Source organism: Macaca mulatta, chromosome 12 (assembly GCF_049350105.2).
Source record: "Macaca mulatta isolate MMU2019108-1 chromosome 12, T2T-MMU8v2.0, whole genome shotgun sequence".
In the NCBI taxonomy this organism is placed as follows: Eukaryota; Metazoa; Chordata; class Mammalia; order Primates; family Cercopithecidae; genus Macaca; species Macaca mulatta.
Window position 1 is genome coordinate 76,742,912 of NC_133417.1, and position 23,202 is coordinate 76,766,113.

Consider the following 23,202-nt stretch of genomic DNA (forward strand, 5'->3'; position numbering starts at 1 on the left):
TTACAGGTTGGTTGACTCATTGATTGATTTATCTTGAGATGGAGTCTCACACTGTTGCTCGGGTTGGAGTGCAATGGCGCAATCTCAGCTCACTGCAACCTCCACCTCCCGGGTTCAAGTGATTCTCCTGCCTCAGCCTCCAGAGTAACTGGGATTACATGCGCACACCACACCAGGCTAATTTTTTGTATTTTCAGTAGAGACGGGGTTTCACTATGTTGGCCACACCGGTCTCGAACTCCTGACCTTGTGATCCGCCCACCTTGGCCTCCTAAAGTGCTGGGATTACAGGTGTGAGCGGCCACATCTGGCCAGGTTAATGTTTCTGAGGATTAAAGACATCATGGCTCCCTTTAAGATTCAGTAATATTGATACGTTCGTCAGCTTGCTCCTTTCTGCCCGTGGACGCTGCCGAAGAAGCATCGTTAAAGTCTCTTTTCTCCCTGCTGTCATGTCTAAGTCAGAGTCTCCTAAAGAGCCCAAACAGCTGAGGAAGCTCTTCATTGGAGGGTTGAGCTTTGAAACAACCGATGAGAGCCTGAGGAGCCATTTTGAGAATGGGGAACGCTCACGGACTGTGTGGTAATGAGAGATCCAAACACCAAGCGTTCCAGGGGCTTTGGGTTTGTCACATATGCCACTGTGGAGGAGGTAGATGCAGCCACGAATGCAAGACCACATAAGGTGGATGGAGGAGTTTTGGAACCAAAGAGAGTTGTCTCAAGAGAAGATTCCAAAGACCAGGTGCCCACTTAACTGAAAAAGATATTTGTTGGTGGCATTAAAGAAGACACTGAAGAACACCATCTAAGTTATTTTGAACAGTATGGGAAAATTGAAGTGATTGAAATCATGACTGACTGAGGCAGTAGCAAGAAAAGGGGCTTTGCCTTTGTAACTTTTGACGACCATGACTCCGTGGATAAGACTGTCATTCAGAAATACCATACTGTGAATGGCCACAACTGTGAAGTTAGGAAAGCCCTGTCAAAGCAAGAGATGGCTAGTGCTTCATCCAGCCAAAGAGGTCAAAGTGGTTCTGGAAACTTTGGTGGTGGTCATGGAGGTGGTTTCAGTGGGAATAACTTCAGTCGTGCAGGAAACTTCAGTGGTCGTGGTGGCTTTGGTGGCAGCCGTGGTGGTGGTGGATATGGTGGCAGTGGGGATGACTATAGTGGATTTGGTAATGATGGAAGCAGTTTTGGAGGTGGTGGAAGCTAAAATGATTTTGGCAATTACGACAATCAGTCTTCAAATTTTGGACCTATGAAGGAAGGAAAGTTTGGAGGCAGAAGCTCTGGCCCCTATGGCAGTGGAGGCCAATACTTTGCAAAACCACGAAACCAAGGTGGCTATGGCAGTTCCAGCAGCAGCAGTAGCTATGGCAGTGGCAGAAGATTTTAATTAGGAAACAAAGCTTAGCAGGAGAGGAGAGCCAGAGAAGTGACAGGGAAGCTACAGGTTACAACAGATTTGTGAACTCAGCCAAGCACAGTGGTGGCAGGGCCTAGCTGCTACAAAGAAGACATGTTTTAGACAAATACTCATGTGTATGGGCAAAAAACTTGAGGACTGTATTTGTGACTAATTGTATAACAGGTTATTTTAGTTTCTGTTCTGAGGAAAGTGTAAAGCATTCCAACAAAGGGTTTTAATGTAGATTTTTTTTTTTTTTTGCACTCATGCTGTTGATTGCTAAATGCAATAGTCTGATCGTGATGCTGAATAAATGTCTTTTTTTTAATGTGCTGTGTAAAGTTAGTCTACTCTGAAGCCATCTTGGTAAATTTCCCCAACAGTGTGAAGTTAGAATTCCTTCAGGGTGATGCCAGGTTCTATTTGGAATGTATATACAACCTGCTTGGGTGGAGAAACCATTGTCTTCGGAAACCTTGGTGTAATTGAACTGATAGTTACTGTTGTAACCTGAAGTTCACCATTAAAAGGGATTACCCAAGCAAAATCATGGAATTATTGGTTATAAAAGTGATTGTTGGCACATCCTATGCAATATATCTAAATTGAATAATGGTACCAGATAAAATTATAGATGGGAATGAAGCTTGTGTATCATCCATTATCATGTGTAATCAATAAACAATTCAATTCTCTTGAATGAAAAAAAAATTCAGTAATATTAATAAAATTTGAGATATACAGGATTAGAATCCAACACATTGAGAGGAAAATTGTTAAATTATATAGCTGTAGAGCAGGAAATGAAACCCAGGTTGTAAGCTCTGAGGGGGCAGGAAAACTGTTGGTGAAGTACACCATGAGCTACCGTACAAGTGTATCAGTGACTGAGCAGTAAGCTGCGGAGCCTAGCTCTATGTGAATGTGAATTTTTAAACTGCACCGTGCCTCAGTTTATCCATCTTTACAATGAAGTTTTGCTTCTCTTCTCAGTTGACTGGACTATTTCCCCAGTCTATCTTCTTGCCACTCTTGATGCCCATAAAAGGACCTAAGGTAATTTCTGACAGCCTGGGACTCCTTGGGAAAAACAGAAGGTGCCATAGACCTCATTTTAGGAGAAACCCCTGTTTTCCTCATGGAATCCCAAGAAACGTGGGCAGACAGGTCCCTCTCAAAATCTAAAGCTCTGCTCAGTTTTTCATCACATTACCTGACCTTTTTGACTTTTGGGGGCTTCAGCATTAGTAGGAAAGAGAGATATAAAGAAAGTTATAGCTATGAAGATGTATTTATGGTAAGGAAGGTTATGAAGAAAAGAAATTTTATATGAGAAAGAATCTTGTATGGCAAATTCTTGTCCTAAAGTAGAATGCCTAATTATTTAGGAAAGAGGGAAAGACAGGACAAGTCAGAAAGTCTAAGTATGTCATAGACGGTCTGTGGAAGTTGTGATAGGATTCATAAAGTGGGAAAGAGGCTGGGCCCAGTAGCTCACACCTGTAATCCCAGCACTTTGGGAGGCCAAGGTGGGCAGATCATCTGAGGTCAAAAGTTTGAGACCACCCTGGCCAACATGGTGAAACCCCGTCTCTACTAAAAATACAAAAATTAGGCAGGCATAGTGGTACACACCTGTAGTCCCAGCTACTTGGGAGGCTGAGGCACAAGAATCACTTGAACCCGGGAGGCGGAGGTTGCAGTGGGCTGAGATCGTGCCACTGTACTCTAGCCTGGGCGACAGAGCAAGACTCTGTCTTTAAAAAAAGAAAAAAAGAAAAAAAGAAAAGAAAAAAAACTAAAGGGAAAGAAAAACTTACAACAGCTAGATCTTCTCCTGTGTGTGTGATGTTCATATAAAGGAGCTCTAATTGGCTTCAAATCTACACCGTAGAGATTAACCCTTCACATGATCATGTAAGCTATGCAGTTACCCAGACTGCATCATTTGGTAAACCTGTATGGTTTCACGGAAACCATTCCTAGTTCAGGGCACTTTAAAGGATACACAGTCTAAGTACTGCCAAGATAGGCCCAGTAGCTGTGTTCACACTTTCCCTTGGGAAAAACTATACTAATCCTGAGACATCTAGTTGTCTTTTCATTCCCCAGTACGAAAATACCTCTAAGTCATTGCTGGTGGACACTAAGTGTAACTACCTCCACTGGAAAATTTCTGCTGGGGCAATTCAGGATACTTCCCAAGGTCCTTTCCAGCCTTTAACCGGGGCTACCTTAGCAGGGACCTTAATCACTTGAGAAAGTGAAAACAACAAGCTAACCCATATGTTCACCATAGACAACAATTTTTGTCTCAAAAACAAAGATCCTTTTTCCTGTGTGGAACTAGTTGTACTTATGTTTATCAGCCAACTGGACTGGAACCTGTACCCTTGTATATTTACCCCCTCAAAATCAACATAGCTCCCAATAACCAGTCTCTCATTATACCTTTAACTGCAACTGCCAAGCACAAATGAGCCATCCAATTCATACCCCTTTTGGTAGGGCTAGGAATAACTGCAGGAATAGCAATGGGAGTTAGCGGGTTTCCAACTTCCCTATCCTATTACCAATGCTCATCCAAGGATCTTTCAGACAGCTTGGAAGACATTGCCCAAAGTATCGTCACCTTACAAAATCAAATAGATTCCTTGGCAGCAGTCACTTTACAAAATAGAAGGGGACTGGATCTCCAACTGCTCAAAAAGGTGGCTTATGTCTTTTCCTACAAGAATGTTGTTTTTATATCAACCAATCAGGATTAATTAGGGATGCCACTCGAAAATTAGCTGACAGGACTTCTAAAATATAACAACAGCTGTCCACATCATAGGGCTCCTGGTCAAGGGCACTAAGCTGGGCTTCATGGCTCCTTCCCTTAGCCAGCCCATTGTTAATAATTATACTTGCATTGACTTTTTGGACCATGTTTGTTAAATCTTTTTACCAGATTATTTCTTCTCACCTAGAGATGATTAAGCTTCAAATGATCATGCAGCAGGGCTTCCAGCCAGTTCCAGATGATGACGCCCACCCCGGCCATCAAGAAGTAACCCTATCTCCACTAGACAGAGCAGTGCTAGAGTTCCATGGTCCCCAATAGGTAGGAACTGTGCCCCAATCAGCATGAAGTAGTTACAGAAGAAAGACAATTGGTCCTTCTGCCTCCCATAAAGATTTATGAGGATCACGTCTCTCAGGGGGAGATGAGGCAGAAGAACAGTTTATTTGAATAGTTTAGGATATAAATTCCAAGAAAAAAAGACAAGCAGATACAACAGAGGAGAAGAAAGAAACACAGGAAGGGTCTGGACACAAGGAGCCTTCACTTCAGTCAGACAAGCCAAGCCTCTATTTGTATAGGTTGTAACTTCACTTCAGCCTCTGATTGGTTGCAGGCTGAGACTTCAGTTCAGCCTCCAATTGGTCATGGGCCAAGTCTTCATTTCCACAGGTAACTTTACTTCAGCCTCTGATTGGTCACGGGCCAAGTCTTCATTTACATAGGGTGTAACCAACAGGAAACCTCTAAAGGGTACTTAAACCCCAGAAGATTTGCAACCAGGGCTCTTGAGCTGCTTGCTCCAGCTCACTCCCACTCTGTGGAGTGTACTTTCATTTCAATAAATCTATGCTTTTGTCTTCTGTTGCTTTGTGGGTTTTGTCCATTACCTTGTTCAACATGCCAAGAACATGAACAACTCATAGTCAAGACTCCCTACTGGTAACAATGTGAATGCACTACTGTTTCCCAAAACCTTAAATTCCATGAACTAGCTATAAGGTCACTTTACATCCAGTTTTGAGAGCTACTTTTTGAAATGTGTCATCATGAAGGAAGATCAAAACCTTTGTTTAAAAATATGAATTACAGGCTGGGCGTAGTGGCTCACGCCTGTAATCCCAACACTTTGGAAGACTGAGGCGGGTAGATCATCTGAGGTCAGGAGTTTGAGACCAGTCTGGCCAACATTGTGAAACCCCCTCTCTACTAAAAATACAAAAGTTAGCTGGGTGTGGTAGCGGGTGCCTGTAATCCCAGCTACTCAGGAGGCTGAGGCAGAAGAATTGCTTGAACCCAGAAGGCGGAGGTTGCAGTGAGCTGAGACTATGCCATTGCACTCCAGCCTGGGCAACAAGAGTGAAACTCCATCTCAAAAAAAAAAAAAAAAAAATATATATATATATATATATATATATTCATATATATATGAATGAGATGTGGCCTGGTATTACATGTCAATCACCAAAGACTGGCTGATACTTAGTATCATCTCCAGTCCCACAACTCATTAGAAAGCCTGAAAGCAACAAATCACCTATGAAGACCCAGCTTCTATTAGTACTCAGTTGTAGGGTTAACGCTCATTTTTTAGATATTATCATACTGAAAGAACTACTAGAGGTGACTTTTAAAAATCGTGTCTCTTAATAGACTGTAAGTTGCTGGCTGGGCTCCGTGGCTCACGCCTATAATCCCAGCAGTTTGGGAGGCCAAAGAGGCGGGATCATGAGGTCAGGAGTTCAAAACCAGCCTGGCCAGGATGGTAAAACCCTATCTCTACTAAAAATACAAACATTAGCTGGGCATGGTGGCACACGCCTGTAGTTCCAGCTACTCGGCAGGCTGAGGCAGGAGAATAGCTTGATTCCGGGAGGCAGAGGTTGTGGTGAGCCAAGATCACACCACTGCACTCCGGCCTCGGCAATAGAGCGAGACTCCGTCTCAAAAACAAAACAAAACAAAAACAGCCATAAGTCCCATTTCCCACAGATCCTTCTGGATGCCCATAGACAAGGGTTTTTCTTTTGGATTTGCATGTGCTTTGTTCTTTTATGTTTATAAAGTAAAGGCATAAAACATCTGAGCTTGTCTATGATGGTAACTCTGATGACAATGTCACAGGCATATCTCAAGAAAACGATACTCTCGGCCAGGCGCAGTGGCTCATGCCTGTAATCTCAGCACTCTGGGAGGCTGAGGTGGGAGAATCAGGAGGTCAGGAGTTCGAGACCAGCCTGACCAACATGGTGAAACGCTATCTCTACTAAAAATACAAAAATTAGCTGGGTGTGGTGGCATGCACCTGTAATCCCAGCTACCCAGGAGGCTGAGGCAGGAGAATCGCTTGAACCCGGGAAGCAGAGGCTGCAGTGAGCCGAGATTGTGCCACTGCACTTCAGCCTAGGTGACAGAGAGAGACTCCATCTCAAAAAAAAAAAAAAAAAAAGAGAGAAAAAGAAAGAAAATGATACTCTCTAATGCAAAATGGCACATACTGTTTAGTGAAGGATCATTTACGGTGAACCAAAAAGATTACAAGATTCTTCCATGTATCTTAGTCTATTTTATAAAGTTAAAAATTTGGGCAAATTTCCACAAATCTCTTGAAATTAGTAACACCTTCAGAGAGCCCAGATTAAATTAATCTTTTTCCCTCCCTTTCTTCTTCTCACTTCCCTTCTCTTCTCTGTCAGATTTCTTTCTTCTCCCATTTCCCTCTCTCATGCACCTCAACCCCTTACTCCCTTATCTCACCTCACTCCTGCCTCCTTTTCCCTCCCCTTTCCTTCCCTTCCTTTCCTCTCTCCCTTGTTCTCTCTCTCCTTTTCCCTCCCTCCATCTTCTTCTACCTCTATCTGTCTTCCTGTGTTTCTTTCTTCTCCTTTGTTACATCTGCTTGTCTTTCTTGGAATTTATATTCTGAATATAAACTATTCAAATACATGGAATAAACTCATGTTAGAATGAACTAAAAGGACACCACAGCTTCACATTTTACAACTACTCTATAATAAGTATCGTGAAGAATTATTGAAATACTTACCCTGAAGCGTTATATAAGTCTGCAAGCTGATATAGAATATCAATTTCTAGTGGTGTGACTTGTCCATAGCGTATGGCACTCTGGGCAAATTCCTCTGGAACAGAGGAAGAAAAATGTTAAAGTCTTGAATGATTCTTAATATAAAACAAAGTTCTACCTTCACCAACTATAATACAACCTGAAAGCTACAGGCATTTTAGTATCATTTTTAAAATCTAAAATTGAATTTAAATATTTAAGTTCAACTATACAAGAATACGCATTTCTGAAGGCTAGTAAAAGATAAATTAACTTCAAGAATAAAACAATCTCTTTAGAATCTCCTCTTATCTTGCTTATTCACTTTGGTCTCCAGAGTTATAATGCAAAAAATGTAAGTGTTCTCCAGTCATTCAAAACATCCTAATACCACTGACCAAAAGGAATAGGCTTGCCCATCCTTCTGTGGCAACTCCTTCCTAGTACAAACAATCTGCTGCCACAGTGCCACTGACCTGTTTGACAGACTGGGCCAAGCTTCTTTTCAAAACTGTCAAAGCCACTTTTCCATTCCTGACCTCAGTATCACATTAAATCCACCTGGATTTTTGGAGCCCAAGTAAAGCATACATATACATGGTAACATACTTTTTAGATCTGGCTTTAAAGTGGTAAGCTTAGATCAACATCATGCCTCAATGAAGAAAAGTGAAAATGCTGAGATTCTTATTTATATATATTTTAAAATCTTACCCTTTGTGACTTCAACATCTTTCCTTGTGCCAGCTAGAGTGCTATATATCTTACGAACAAGCTCCATGTTATTCAGTAAGGAGTTAAATGCATTGAAGTAGGAGAAGCTAACCTGGTGTGAGATACTTCCTCCAGCTGCCTAGAAAATGACAACACAAAAAGTTTAAAAAACAAACAAAAACAAAAAGACAAACGTTTATGGACACTGTACTTTTCTCAAAGAGGATTCAAAGGAGTCTTCATTATTAAAATGATGCTAACAACCAGTCCATAAATACAAGGAAAGTATCACACTGAAACAGTGCATTGCATGCCCTCAGGGAAGCCTATGTAATTTAGGTCTGAAGGAAGAAAGCAACATCTGGAAGTTGGACTTCATGGTTCATCTACCTATAAGGTCAAAAACAACAAATATAATTATCACAGATCAAAACAATAGTTATTTAAACAGGATCTTCAAGACCCTCAACTGTGAAACTCTTGCTAGTCCTGGATAAACAAAACATCACTGCACAATCTATGGAACACTTTTTAACCTTGTTTTCTTCCTTCATACACATACACAAAACCCAACTGATGACTTTAAATTTTAAGACAATTTTATTATATCAACTTTTCCTAATTGTTAAGGCCATTGTTATAATTAAAATACTTAACAGTCTGTGCTAAGCTCTAAATTTGGATCATGAAGGGTACAATTATCAAAAACTCCAAAAAATGTAGAAAATCTGGAGAGAATTTATTCACTGTTGAGTTATGTCTTCAATGGAATACTGCAAAAGAGGCTCTCTCATGCATGAGATGGGGGGGCAACGTAGTCTTCATTACCTCTGCAGGATGAAGAGGTAATTTGTTCTCTGCCTACCACTTGGACATAAACTCAGAAGAGAATATCTAGCATAGTTTGCAAAAGCTTCATTCCCAAGTCACAAGTCAGAGGAACCCATATGATTGAAAACATTCTCCTTTAAAAATGCAAAGAAATGCTTATGTAAATACCAATGTGACAACTTTAATCATAAAGGTCTAATACAAATAGTGTAGGTAATGATGAGCAAATATATCCCACCCCACCACCCCCACACACATGCCTTAATCTAAATACAGTTTATATTTGTGTTAGCCTGAATTTGGATATCAGCAACCCAAAAGTTGGACTCAAATTATTTCATACATTCCTCTGAGGATTAGAATTGGCTTTTGGTAAACTGAGGCTATTATAGTAGGTCTATCTAACCTAGTTGGAAGAGACTAAATGAGTCCCTTCCCACTAAGGTACTGAGTCCCTCCCTCTAGGGTTCTCTTCCTTCTCCCTCCTTCCCTCCCCCCCTTCCCTCCTTCCCTCCTTTCTCTCTTTCTCTCTCCCTTTATCCCTTTCTTTCCTTCCTTCTTTCATTTTTTTGGTTGGGGTATGAGGTGAGGGCAGGGGAGTGGGGGACGGTGTCAAGGAGGTGAAACGTGTAGGAGAAAGTGACATGCTCCATGTTCAGATTCACTGAAGAAAAAGAACAGAAGTTGATCTTTCTACCCAGTCTAAATCAGGGATAATGATCTTCAGCTGAAACAACAAAGGCACTCATTGGCTTCCCTCCATTCAAAACAAGCAGTAATCAAAAACTTACACGTAAGTACAATGCATGGACAAGAAAACGGGTAAGCGAGGAAAGTTTCAACACTCTATGTGAGGAAGTGGATGACATGAGTTTGCTATTGGTCCAGATGATTACTTTATAGAGATTAGCAGTTTGACAGAACAAAAAACTATGTCTGGTGCATACAGACTGAATGCACAGGTGAAGGGGCAGAGAGAGGAGTAGTGAGCCACAGAGGCTGATGGCCACATACTTCCTCCATACCTTCTGCCATGGGTATGGTTATTAGGACAGTGCAGAAGCCAGTGACGATCCCTCTGGCAGATAGCACCACCCTGAAGGCAACAAAGGAAGGAGCCATCTTTGTAGCAAGACCTTGGGAGCCTGGTGGTGTGGAAAGAGGCCAAGATGAAGGCAGTAGTGTCTGGGAGAGTTACTGCCCACTGGAAAAAGTAATTGCTCACCCTTGTCTATAAACTCTTGTTTCCCTTGAACTGGACTCTGTAAATGGAAATAAACAATTTGGAAATACATGAGAGCAAGATGGTGGCTCTGAAAAAAGCTATGATCTGGGAAAAGATAACTCACCGTCACCTCTACCTCCCTTACACACACACACACACATACACACATACACACATACACACGCACACACACACTTGTTTACTTTCTAACAACCAAGCATGAAATCTGAATAGTTGAGAGTCATATGAGTCCCTGGAGGCAATCCAGGACTCAATGGATCAAAAGCTTTGAGGAAATAGAAAGTTAAAGAACTTGCTTTTTACTTACTGAAACTAAGTTCTCCTCCACAAAAGGAGTAAGCATGTGAGATCTAATGGTAACCATGATGTCACTGAAATCCAGACCAGAAATCATGCCACTTTTGCTTTTGTCTTTCAGTGCAAAGGCTTGTCTTGCGTGTTCCAACTGTAGCTCCTGTGAGGAAATTAGAAACAGGGCATTAAGCTGGTTAAAACATTCCAAGTACATGGTCTGGAAAGGAAGGAAGGACAGATATCCTTCCCACACATGTACTTACTACAAAACAATGCACAGATCTGAATTTACAACAAAGCTTTTAATTTCTTTGTAAAAGCATGTGCTTTCTTAAAAATGTACTATATACTACTCCTCAGGAAAAAGAATGAATGAGAGCATATCAATAAAGGAAAGGTAGGAAAAAATAACCCTTAGATTTTACTTGACAAGTTTTCATTACTGAAAACAGACAATAATGTTTTCGGTGCTTCATTTCAGCCTTTAAAATATACAGTAATTTGGCCGGGCGCGGTGGCTCAAGCCTGTAATCCCAGCACTTTGGGAGGCCGAGACGGGCGGATCACGAGGTCAGGAGATCGAGACCATCCTGGCTAACACGGAGAAACCCCGTCTCTACTAAAAAAATACAAAAAACTAGCCGGGCGAGGTGGCGGGCGCCTGTAGTCCCAGCTACTCGGGAGGCTGAGGCAGGAGAATGGTGCAAACCCGGGGGGCGGAGCTTGCAGTGAGCTGAGATCCAGCCACTGCACTCCAGCCTGGGCGACAGAGCCAGACTCCGTCTCAAAAAAAAAAAATATATATATATATACAGTAATTTATCTCTCCTGCTTGAAGGCTTACCTGTCATCAAAGAGTACTTCATGAATTAAGAGTTTAGGTTCATTTTCAGTTTTTCAATTTTAAATGTTGCAATCAAAGTCTCTCTCTCTCTCTCTCTCATTCTATAAATGAATTAGAGACCATTTTTTCAAACAAATTTTTCAAATAAACTCAGTGAGAAACTCTACCAACTGGTAAGTGCAATACTCAGTCATTCTAAAATGAAAGTCAGGAATAAGAAACTGCAAAAGTAGTGCTGAGCTATCACTGGCTCTGGGCACCGTTACTCATAAACTGTAAGACAGTCCAGAATATCTCTGAACTTTTAAACTATTGGGCAACCAAACTTTGTAATAAGTGATATCCACAAAAACAACAAAATGTGCCAGTAATCTCCTGTATACTATACAAAAGTCAAAATCAGAGCATTTCTGTTGTGGGGATCCATGACGAAATCCAAAAAACTTGTTAGCAAACATAATAATGGTGTTGCTATTGGATGCCACCGTCATACTCTTTGCAACTCTGGAAATAATAGTCATATCTAAGTATATACATATTATTTAAAGATAAGATTACATAATTTTCATTCACATTTACTGATCAAAGACTACAAATTAATGTTGCTTTACCTTTTCCTGACTTTAAAAATGTTTTTTATAGAAGTCTCACCATTTTTATTTAATTATATTTCCTATGGACTTGTGATAACTCACTCCATTTTCCCATGACCTCAGCTCCAACCACTTCACACTTCAAATAAAGTGTATACATCTACATCATTAGATGGATTGAAAATGGTCCCCATGGCAAAGACATTCCTAAAGAGCATCAAAAGCAGACACAGGTTCACTCCCTGTCTTATATACCTTTTTCTTTCCTTCTACCTTCTTTCCATCTCTTTCTTATGTCTTTTTCTTCCCTATATGTCTTAATCTCCCAGAAATATCAAATGGTAGCCATAGGTACAATTTAGCCTTATGAATAACACTCAGTACTAAAGAAGATGTGGACCTTTACCTTCAAGATGAAGCAGAACGCTCACTGAAGGAGTAGTGTTAGTAGAATAGATTGTCTGTTTTCTAAAAGGTCAATAGTTAAAGGACTCTTATTTATCTTTTAAAGATACATATTTGAAGGATCACACATGAAAAAATCATAGAGTATGTGCATCTGGCTTCCAAATGATCCTGCAGGAGGCAGGGTAAAGGGTATACATAAAAAAGATTGGCCAAGAAGTGGTAATTATTGAAGCTGGTTATAGGTGCAGGACGTTCATTACACTATTCTCTCTGCTTTTGAGTATACTTGAAGTCTTCCAAAATAAAAAGGTTTCAAAAAATAAAATGACTTAAAAATGAGACGTTAAACACAGAAAAAAAGGAGTTACATACATGCGGCTCTCAGTTTACACAGTATAATTAAAACATCAGGGTATAATAGATATTGTAAAATAGCCTCTGTAAATGCAAGGAAAACAGTGAGAGAAAGAGAGAGAAAGTAATCTTCAGAAGAATCTTAAACACTAGTCAGGCAGACATTTCCTTTTTTAAAAAAGTCAGCTCTCAAATGCATATATTTTCAACTTTTCAAGTTTGAGAATTTTATAAGGTGAGTTAGATAAGCACTAACAGGGAAAGTGTTAGAATAAGCACTGGCATCTCCAAATACCCACACCTAAAGCCCACAGTTTCAAATCTGTGATCGTCCTAATGAAGAAAAACAATACTGTGGGCTTATAAAAGGTAAAATAAATAAATCCTGGGTTAAAAAGGCAGGTAGGTAGGTAGGAGGGTGGGTGGATAGGAGAATTAAAGGGAAGATAAAGAAAGGCAGTTATGCTGAAGGGAAAGATCCCATGCCCTTGAAAATGCATTTCATCTAATTATGAGATGAAAATTAGCAGAACTTCAGAAACAATGTGACTTTGGATGAGACTGAACTTGTACATTTAACTCCACTGTCTTCCAAAACGCCACTCTTCACTTAAATAACAATAAAAGAACAAAACAAAATAAAACAGAAACGCAAGGACAAAGACAACAGAAAAGAAAATAGCAACTATATTTTTAAGATCAGAAAGCAGAAAAGCAAATGACAACCGACTTAATAGACTCAAAAAAACTAAGCAGAAAAAGCCAAAAAGGAAACCAATGTACATGATAGGACCCCCAAAAGATTCAGTTATTAGCTGCACTGGTACCTCTGGAAGTGACGGTGAAGGTGGAGCTGAAAACAAGGGGCTTAGATGGAAGGCTAAGAAGCAGTTAGTTACCTGCCTTACTCCAAATAAGGCCTCCACCCTTTCCCAACCTTGGCAGAAGACTAGAGGTCTACTGTCTGAGGAGTTTAACAGAGGATCTCTGAACCAGCATAGACTACACACAGTTGAGAGGGAGAATACTACAGTGAAAAAAGGTAATAAACTGAAAGTCCTTCTGCAAAATTGAACATTGAGACCTCCAACTACTTATTACTCAGCAACCAAAACATCAAAAGCCAGATCTAATATTCCAGATTGGAGACCAGATAATTTTTCCCTGATTCCCTAATCCAAAATAAAAGACCTAGCCTAGGCAACCTGGCAAAACCCCATCTCTACAAAAAATACAAAAAATTAGGTGGGCATGGTGGCACACGCCTGGAGTCCCAGCTATTCAAGAGGCTGAGGTGAGAGGATCGCTGGAACCTGGGGAAGTCAAGGCTACAGTGAGCTCTGATCCTGTCACTGCACTCTAGCCTGGGGGACAGGGCAAGACCCTGACTCAAAAAAAAAAAAAAAAAAATGTGGAGAAAGCAGACACTATGCAAGAAGAAAGCTTTAAAAAAACAACAACAAAGAAACCTGTCTTTAATATCTTTGAAGAAGTGAAAGAAAAGAGTACATCCATGAAACAAGAACAGTATGCTATTTTTTAAAAGGAATATTCAGAAAAACCAAAAGAGCTCCTGAAAATTAGAAATACAGCAGAAATACAAAATAGAAGGCTCAGAAGGAAAATAGGAGAGAAAAGAAAACTAAAAGGTCATAAATGTAACATTTAATAGTCTTAGAAACTAAGAAAATACAATAAGAAAAGTAATAAAATTTTCAAGAATTGAAGGACATAAGTTTCCAGATTAGAAAAGCCCAATGAATGAAAAGCCCAGACTAATTAATAAAAATAAAATCACACCAAGGAATACCACCATGAAATTTCATAAACACCAACGAAAAGAAAAAAATATTAAAACACTCCAGAGTGGGGGTGGAAAAAGTTTCAAGACTAAATCAAGAATGAGAATGGCACTGTGGCAACACTGGAAACTAGAAAACAAAAGAGCAATGCTTTCAAAATTACAAGGAAAATAAACTCTTACTAGAATTCAATAACCAGCCAAACTATCTTAGTGTAATGGTGGAACGAGAGGGATATGTTTGTTTGTTTGTTTTGAGATGGAGTCTCGCTCTATCGCCCAGGCTGGAGTGCAGTGGCCTGTCCTTGGCTTACTGCAACTTCTGCCTCCCAGGCTCAAGAGATTCTCCTGCCTCAGCCTCCCGAGTAGCTGGGATTACAGGCACCTACCACTGCACCTGGCTAATTTTTGCACTTTTAGTAGCGACAGGGTTTCACCAAGTTGGCCTGGCTGATCTTGAACTCCTGACCTCAAGTGATCAGCCCGCCTCGGCCTCCCAAAGTGCTGGGATTATAGGCATGAGCCAAAACACCCGGACTGTTTGTTTTTTGAGACAGGGCTCACTCTGTCGCCCAGGCTGGAGTGCAGTGGTGGGATCATGGCTCACTGCAGCCTCTACCTCCCTGGGCTCAAGCGATCCTCCCACCTCACCTCCTGAGTAGCTAGAACTACAGTCATGTGCCACCACACCTGGCTTATTTTTGTATTTTTTGTAAAGATGGCATTTTGCCATGTTGCCCAGGCTGGTCTTGAACTCCTGGGCTCACGCGATCTGCCCACCTTGGCCTCCCAAAGTGCTAGGATTACAGGTGAGAGTCACTGCCCTCAGCCAGAATAAGAGGTTTTTACATATGAAAAGTCTCAAAAATATTTTATTCTACTTTCCTCAGGAAGCCACTGCAGGAAGTATTCTACTATAAATAAGTAAACCACCATAAAAGGAGAGACAACATGCAGCAAACAGGAGGTTCAACGTAACAGAACGGCAAATGGATTCTCCAAGATAAAAGTGAAGGGCGATCACAGAATTACTCCCATGCAGCAAGCTTACACAGTCTGGCTTCTGGCCCTGAAGTAGGTCAGGAAGCAATACGAAAATGGTGCAAGTGCTGTGGAAAACAGTCAGGTGGTTCCTCAAAAAGTTAAACAGAATTACCATATGACCCAAAAATTCCACTCCTACGTATATGGCCGAAAGAACTGAAAACAAGTATTCAAACAAATATTAGTATACATATGTTCACAGCAGCACTATTCACGATAACCATAAGGTGGGAACAACCCAAAGGTCCATCAGCTGATGAACGGATAGACAAAATACAGTACATTTGTACTATATTATACAATGAAATAGTATTCAGCCCCAAAAAAAGAATAAAGCACTGATATACGCTATGACATAGATAATTCTTAAAAACATTATGCTAAGTGGAAAAAAAAAAACGATGCAAAAGTTCATATTGTTTGGCCGGGCATGGTGGCTCACACCTGTAATGCCAGCACTTTGGGATGCTGAGGTGGGTGGATCACCTGAGGTCAGGAGTTCGAGACTAGCCTGGCCAACATGGTGAAACCCTGTCTCTACTAAAAATATAAAAAATTAGCCAGGCATAGTGGCGCACGCCTGTAATCCCAGCTACTCAGGAGGCTGAGGCAGGAGAATTGTTTGAACACGGGAGGCAGAGGTTGCAGTAAGCTGAGATCACGCCACTGCACAGCAGCCTGGACAAGAAGAGCGAAACTCTGTCTCACCAAAAAAAAAAAAAAGGCCGGGCGCGGTGGCTCAAGCCTGTAATCCCAGCACTTTGGGAGGCCGAGACGGGCGGATCACGAGGTCAGGAGATCGAGACCATCCTGGCTAACACGGTGAAACCCCGTCTCTACTAAAAAATACAAAAAACTAGCCGGGCGAGGTGGCGGGCGCCTGTAGTCCCAGCTACTCGGGAGGCTGAGGCAGGAGAATGGTCTAAACCCGGGAGGCGGAGCTTGCAGTAAGCTGAGATCCGGCCACTGCACCCCAGCCTGGGCGACAGAGCAAGACTCTGTCTCAAAAAAAAAAAAAAAAAAAGTTCATATTGTACAATTCCATTTATATTAAATATCCACAATAGGTAAATCCATAGAAACAGAAAGTAGGCTGGAAGTTGCCAGAGCTTGGGTGAAAGCAGAAATAGAAAGTGACTGCTTAATGGACGAGGATTCTTTTTGGGATGATAAAAATGTTTTAGAATTAGATACACGATACTGCAAATGTACTAAATGCATTAAATTGTGCACTTTTATTTTATATTTAATATTTTGTAGATGGAGTCTCCCTCTGTCACCCAGGCTGGAGTACAGTGGTGCAATCTCAGCTCACTGCAACCTCCACCTCCTGGGTTCAAGCAATTCTCCTGCCTCAGCCTCTCCAGTAGCTGGGATTACGGCACTCGCCACCTCGCCTGGCTGATTTTTGTATTTTTAGTGGAGACAAGGTTTCACCATGTTGGCCAGGCTGGTCTTAAAGTCCTGATCTCAAGTGATCTGCCCGCCTCAGCCTCCCAAGTGCTGGGATTACAGGCGTGAGCTACCACACCTGGCCTAAATTGTACACTTTTAATTGATTAATTTTATGCAAATTTTACCTCATTTTTTTAAAAAAAGAAAGAAAGCTCCTGGAGAGCTCCAAGAAGATGAAATTAATAGAATACCTAATGTGTTTAAAACGCATTAAAAAGAGATCTTAATAATAGGGCCAAGGTTTGAGAATGACTTAGTATTAGTACATAGAAAACTAAACAAATGAAAACTAGAAACTCCAAGAACAATAACATAAGCCAGTTGCGGTGGTTCACACTTGTAATCCCAGCACTTTGGGAGGTCAAGGTGAGCAGATCACTTGAGGCCAGGAGTTCAAGGCCAGCCTGGCCAACATGGCAAAACCCCATCTCTACCAAAAATATAAAAATTAGCCAGGTGTGGTGGCACACTCCTGTAATCCCAGCTACTCGAGTGGCTGAGACATGAGAATTGCTTGAATCAAGAGTTGGAGGTTACAGTGAGCCCGGATCACACCACTGCACTCCAGCCTGGGCGACAGAGTCAGACTGTCTCAAAAAAATACATAATAGTAATAACTTCAGCCACCAATAGTATTTACAAAATTCTAATAACTCATAGGATTACTGATCTAAGCAGAATCATGACAGAATTATATTAGGGGGAAAGGGGACAGAAGTCCAAGTCTGTGATAGACAGGGAGAGGACAGAGGTGAAAGAACTAGCTTCTTTTTTTGTTTTTTTTTTTTTTTTGAGACAGAGTCTCGCTCTGTTACCAAGGCTGGAATGCAGTGGTGCAATCTCAGCTCACTGCAAGCTCCACCTCCCAGGTTCATGCCATTCTCCTGCCTCAGCCTCCTGAGTAGCTGGGACTACAGGTGCCCGCCAGCACATCCGGCTAATTTTCTGTATTTTTAGTAGAGACGGAGTTTCACCGTGTTAGCCAGGATGGTCTCGATCTCCTGACCTTCTGATTCACCCACCTCGGCCTCCCAAAGTGCTGAGATTACAGGCGTGAGCCACTGCACCCGGTCATGAAAGAACTAGCTTCTAATCTTCTATAGTTAGGATACAATTTAAAAATACTTAAAAGTAGAAAATTAAAAAGTAGAAGTGCTCTACTATTTAAATAAATGGAAGTAAACACTGAAAGAAATAGTTACTAAGAGTTTAAAGAAGTTGCCTCTGGCAAGGGGAAAATTTTAAAACTAGGGGTGAAATACCATGGATAACTTCTATTTTTGTAATAAACTTAATAAATACAAAAGGGAAGGACACAGAAGAATAGTATATATTGATACCTGTTATGAAAACTAAGCTTACCTGGAGAAACTGTGTGAATTCTGTGTAGTTAAGATGCTTCTTCCGGTTATGCCCAAAATGCAGTCGGATAAATTCACAGTCCCAGTTAAAAGGGATATGATGATGAATTATAGTCTGTCCAAAAATTTCTTTGACATTTTCTTAAAAGGGAAAACAAAAATAAATCAATTACATCTGGAATAAGTAGTTTAACCCACTGCAATGTTCCTACAGAAAAAAATTAAGAGAAGTTTTAAAAGTCAGTATTATCTGCTTCTATTAAAATAACTGCAATATTTTTTGTGCCCAGAAACCATGCACAGGAACACAATTGATACAAAAAAATATAATTTTACACTTACGATTATGTACCATTGCATATAAGGCCATGAGATTCTTAATTTCTCTTTATTTAATTTTAATTAGAAAGTGATTTCTATCTCACATTATAAATGGCTGCTACTTTACATCCTGTACAAAATCAATAGTGTTTTCCCAGTTCCTCAAGGAGTCGAATTAAACCCTTTATCAGAAGCATGAATACCTAAATTACAGTATAATGCAATATTTGTCATACTAAGTATGGTTTGATTGAGGCTTGATTATTACATTCACACTAGCCTGAATGTCTATTGAAGATAGGTATAAGGAAAACTACCAAAAGCGTATCATTAGCTCAGCAGCAAGCACCTTATTAAAAGCTTCTGATATTGTTAAAAATATGGTCTTGACACAAAGCTTCAAAATCCCCATAAAATCCATGATTATTAGTCTGAACTATTAAAATATTTTAAGATAAGTTAAATTAGTGATTCACTTTTAAATAAAGAGTTAAATACAGTACACTAATTTTTAGATAGGAACTAGTCGCACTGTGTAACATACACCCAAAACCCTCTGACAGCTTGTCTTCATGCACTAACAACGTCATTTTCATTCTTACAGCGATCTATACTTACAATAAAAGTCAATTCACAAATGACTGGTACTTTAACAAGCATAGACTGGATAAACTAATTTAGAAGCTCATGCCAAAAAACAAAAAAAAAAATCATGAACGAAGTTAAGAAAGCAGGAAGCCTGTTTTACTGATGTCTTAAGAACAAAATTATTTTCAAATTTCAGCCAATTTTATTAGTGAAAGGGTTTTGCCATCAATAGCTATCAGTTATACTACAGAATCAGTAAATACACGTTTAAGATTTTATAATCTCCAACTATGCTATTTTCTCTAATTTCTGCAAATTCTTTAAAGAAGATACTGATCTCATATTATAAATGGTTTAATGGATTCCCTTTAGTTTTATATATATACACTTTTTCTTAATAAAAGCATTATTATTGGGATAGGGGAATGTAAGAATTCTGAACTGAACGTTCTACCAGTCTAGAGTCAATATAATAGCTCTGAATAGATTGCAGCAATCAGCAAAGTTGGAAGAAGGCATTGGATGTCACTGGGGAGATGGGATTCTCATCTTTTCTTTCAAATGGAATGCAGGATTCATTTCCTCTCTAAGTAGGGACAAATACTTCAGAGTTTTCAAATAGGTCAAGCATTTTCACCTTACATAAATACAAATTTAAAAAGCGAAGAATTAACCCAATAGCAATTTGTGGGATCCCGGTTTCAAACCAACACAAAAGATGATCCTTAAATCTATGTGAAACTTCCAAGTTGTAAAAGATGTTAAAGTTTATAAAACAATTAAAATAATAAAGATAGCAGAAAAGGCCGGGCGCGGTTGCTCAAGCCTGTAATCCCAGCACTTTGGGAGGCTGAGACGGGCGGATCACGAGGTCAGGAGATCGAGACCATCCTGGCTAACATGGTGAAACCCCGTCTCTACTAAAAAAAAAAAAAAATACAAAAAACTAGCTGGGAGAGGTGGCGGACACCTGTAGTCCCAGCTACTCGGGAGGCTGAGGCAGGAGAATGGCGTAAACCCGGGAGGCGGAGCTTGCAATGAGCTGAGATCCGGCCACTGCACTCCAGCCTGGGCAACAGAGCGAGACTCCGTCTCAAAAAAATAAATAAATAAATAAAAAATAAAGATAGCAGAAAATATTCAGGGCTACAAATATTGTAGCAGATAATTAAAGATTTTTAGGATCTAACTTAATTAGCTGTTTCTAGTCCCAAATTAATTAATTTATTACTTTTAAGGTCTAACAAAAAGAAGTGTTTCATCTTCAAGTTAAAAAAAATTAAAAATGGAAAGCAAATTAGAACAAATTACTACATTTATTTAATTAAGTAACATTATAATTATAAAAGAGAATAGTTATTTCATGGTAACCTTTTAAAGGTGATTTCAAAAGTTAAAATATAATTATTTGACAATAAATGTATTACTACCTAGATAATTTTTATATAATGGTAGAATGAAATTGAATCCCTTTTATATAATAAGAAAATATCAGAACTTCAAATGCGAAACTATATAAAATAAAGTCCAAAATGCAAAAGCATCCAAGCTAAGAAAATTTAACTATAAAAAATTTTTTGGCTGGGCACAGTGGCTCACACCTGTAATGCCAGCACTTTGGGAGGCCAAGGCAGGCAGATCACGAGGTCAGGAGTTGGAGACCAACCTGGCCCCCATGGTGAAACTCTGCCTCTACTAAAAATACAAAAATTAGCCAGGCATGGTGGTGCACACCTGTAGTCCCATCTACTCAGGAGGCTGAGGCAGAAGAATTGCTTGAACCCAGGAGATGGAGATTGCAGTCAGCCGAGATTATGCCACTGCACTCCAGCCTGGGTGACAGAGCAAGGCTCTGTCACATAACAAAAACAAACAAAAAAAATTGTTTCTATTATCACAAAAAGGATATTTATGAACTAAATTTATAATGTGTAATTTACATCTGGAAAATATCTCTGTAATAAAAACTTTAGATATCCTATTTCATAAACTTCTTAGCCATCTCTAAATAAGATCTTAGAATGTCTCTGAAACAATCAAAATGATGGCCTAAATTAGTCATAGTGATCTCCCCAAATACAGAAGTGTCATTTTCCATGAGTATTTGGACATTTTCTACTTCTCCCAAAGTGGTCACTTGACAGCTTTGTATATGGTTTTGTTATGATCACTATTACATGCTGTGGTTTATTTACCCTGATACTTTTAGGGTTTTTTTAAGCCACATCATGGACTACTATAATTACTAGAACTAATAAGATTACAAACCTACTTTGGCACTTCTGGAGATGTGTTCTACTTCTCTTCTGTTATTATTGTTTCTACTTCCAAGTGCCTGAGGTTGATTCAGATACACAGACATAATTACTAAAACTATTGTTTTCAAGTCCAATTAATAAATTGCCACTTTACTTTTATCAGAATGTGATAAATAAAATTATATAAAAGCTCCAGAACTGGAGAGCTTATACTTGTATGAGGTAATAACTCAAACAACTGGTGTTTTTATGTTACCCAGCTTTATCAGGTCCTGCATGACATGAAAGGGAACACCAATAGTCTCAAATACATCAAATACATCTAACTGAAACTGCATAGCAAGTTCCACCCACCCCCAGAGAGAATCCCATCTTTCCAGTGGCAAACAAGGATCTTTTTTGCCATGTTTAAGAATGCTATTTCTGTAGCATAGTTCTGGCCTGGAAGAAAGGGAAATGACAGTCACAACTTATTGGCAGCAAAATCACGATATAGTATTTTATACTAGGTTGGCATAGCTAAGAGAACCAGGAATCCATTAGTTTTCTGACATATAGAGAACAATAGACAACTTTTTCACTTCCTGCAGAGCATGGGCTTATGAAAGGAATGGTTTATACTTCCATTGAAAAGGGAACTGGGGCCAGATACAAAAGTAGCCTGTCATTATGTTCTCTTTGCTCAAAGGAGAGGAGCACAATGATTTGTCAGGAGAGCAGGTAACGGTGACAACTGTGATTAAGTAAAAATGTTCACAGATGTGTAACAGTCAGTTTAGCTGTATCAGTCACTTATGATGATTGGACTAGATGAAATACACATTAAATCATATATATATTATGTAAATATGTCTTAACAGAGGTTTTAATTTCCCCAGCAGCCCATACTGTGTCTCCCCATCTCATCCCCCCTCATCCCTCCCCTGGTTCTTATGGGCACTTCCTACTGGTCTTGTTCACCTTTCTGCAGTACAAAATTACCTCTGACCGGGGCTGGCACTCTTCTCCAAGACTGCCACCATGCCTGTTCCATGAATGAGCCTGGAAGGAGCTGCTGTACCAACGGTGTGGCCAGAGAACTCCTCCTGTAGGTATACAAGCCATCAGCCCTGTGACACAGCCCACCTACCATCAGCCCAATGACATCCTTATTCCAAGGATTCCAGCCCAGCAGGAGCCACTACAACCAACTTACAGGCTTGAGACCAAACATTCTTATTGTCAGGGGGAATAGTTCCTCAGTAGCTGAGTTTCACCTGCACAGTTCTTAAAGTGAAGTCAGAGAGGTTTTTAGGACTCCCACCATGAATGGTGAATATCCTTGTATATAATTGAACAAAAACAATGGTGAGGCTTGTAGAAGTGAGTTTTTCAGTGAAGGAAAAATTGGGAGGAAAGAGGAGGCACAACTGGGAGCCAAAAAAGAAAACGAAGGAAAACAAACAACAACAACAAAAAGACCAACAACAGGAACTTGTAGAGGAAGTCCCAACCAACATGGCATGCAGACTCAGTCCCAGACTTCTGGGTTCTACTCTCAGATGGTCATTAGTTTTCTGAATGACCTCCTGTTTCTCTGAGAGAAAGTATTTCTATTAGCCCTTTACCTACCTCTACAAGGGACTACTGCATAGTCAATAGAGTAGTCCTGCTGTCAAATATATGTAAAGGTCCATTTCTCAGGAAAGATGAGTTCATATTTAAAGACTATCTATCGGTTGGGCGTGGTGGCTCATGCCTGTAATCCCAGCACTTTGGGAGGCCAAGGCAGGGGGATTACCTGAGGTTAGAAGTTTGAGATCAAAAAAAAAAAAAAAAGAAGTT

General features: G+C 40.0%; 1 protein-coding gene and 1 pseudogene across 6 annotated transcripts in view; one reads left to right on the forward strand and one right to left on the reverse strand.

Moving 5' to 3' along the window:
* Positions 1 to 23,202, reverse strand: part of SLC25A12 (solute carrier family 25 member 12) — a 130,093-nt gene that overhangs the window by 48,270 nt on the left and 58,621 nt on the right. For 3 of the 5 annotated variants that reach the window (NM_001261376.1, XM_077956124.1, XM_028830394.2), the window contains 4 exon segments: positions 7,249 to 7,342; positions 7,981 to 8,119; positions 10,365 to 10,511; positions 18,213 to 18,352. In NM_001261376.1, coding sequence (NP_001248305.1) covers positions 7,249 to 7,342; positions 7,981 to 8,119; positions 10,365 to 10,511; positions 18,213 to 18,352 — 520 coding nt within the window. 5 annotated transcript variants of the gene reach the window in all.
* On the forward strand, positions 392 to 1,739 carry LOC100428715 (heterogeneous nuclear ribonucleoprotein A1 pseudogene; annotated as a pseudogene). Its single transcript, XR_091507.4, has one exon. The product of XR_091507.4 is annotated as a heterogeneous nuclear ribonucleoprotein A1 pseudogene (transcript).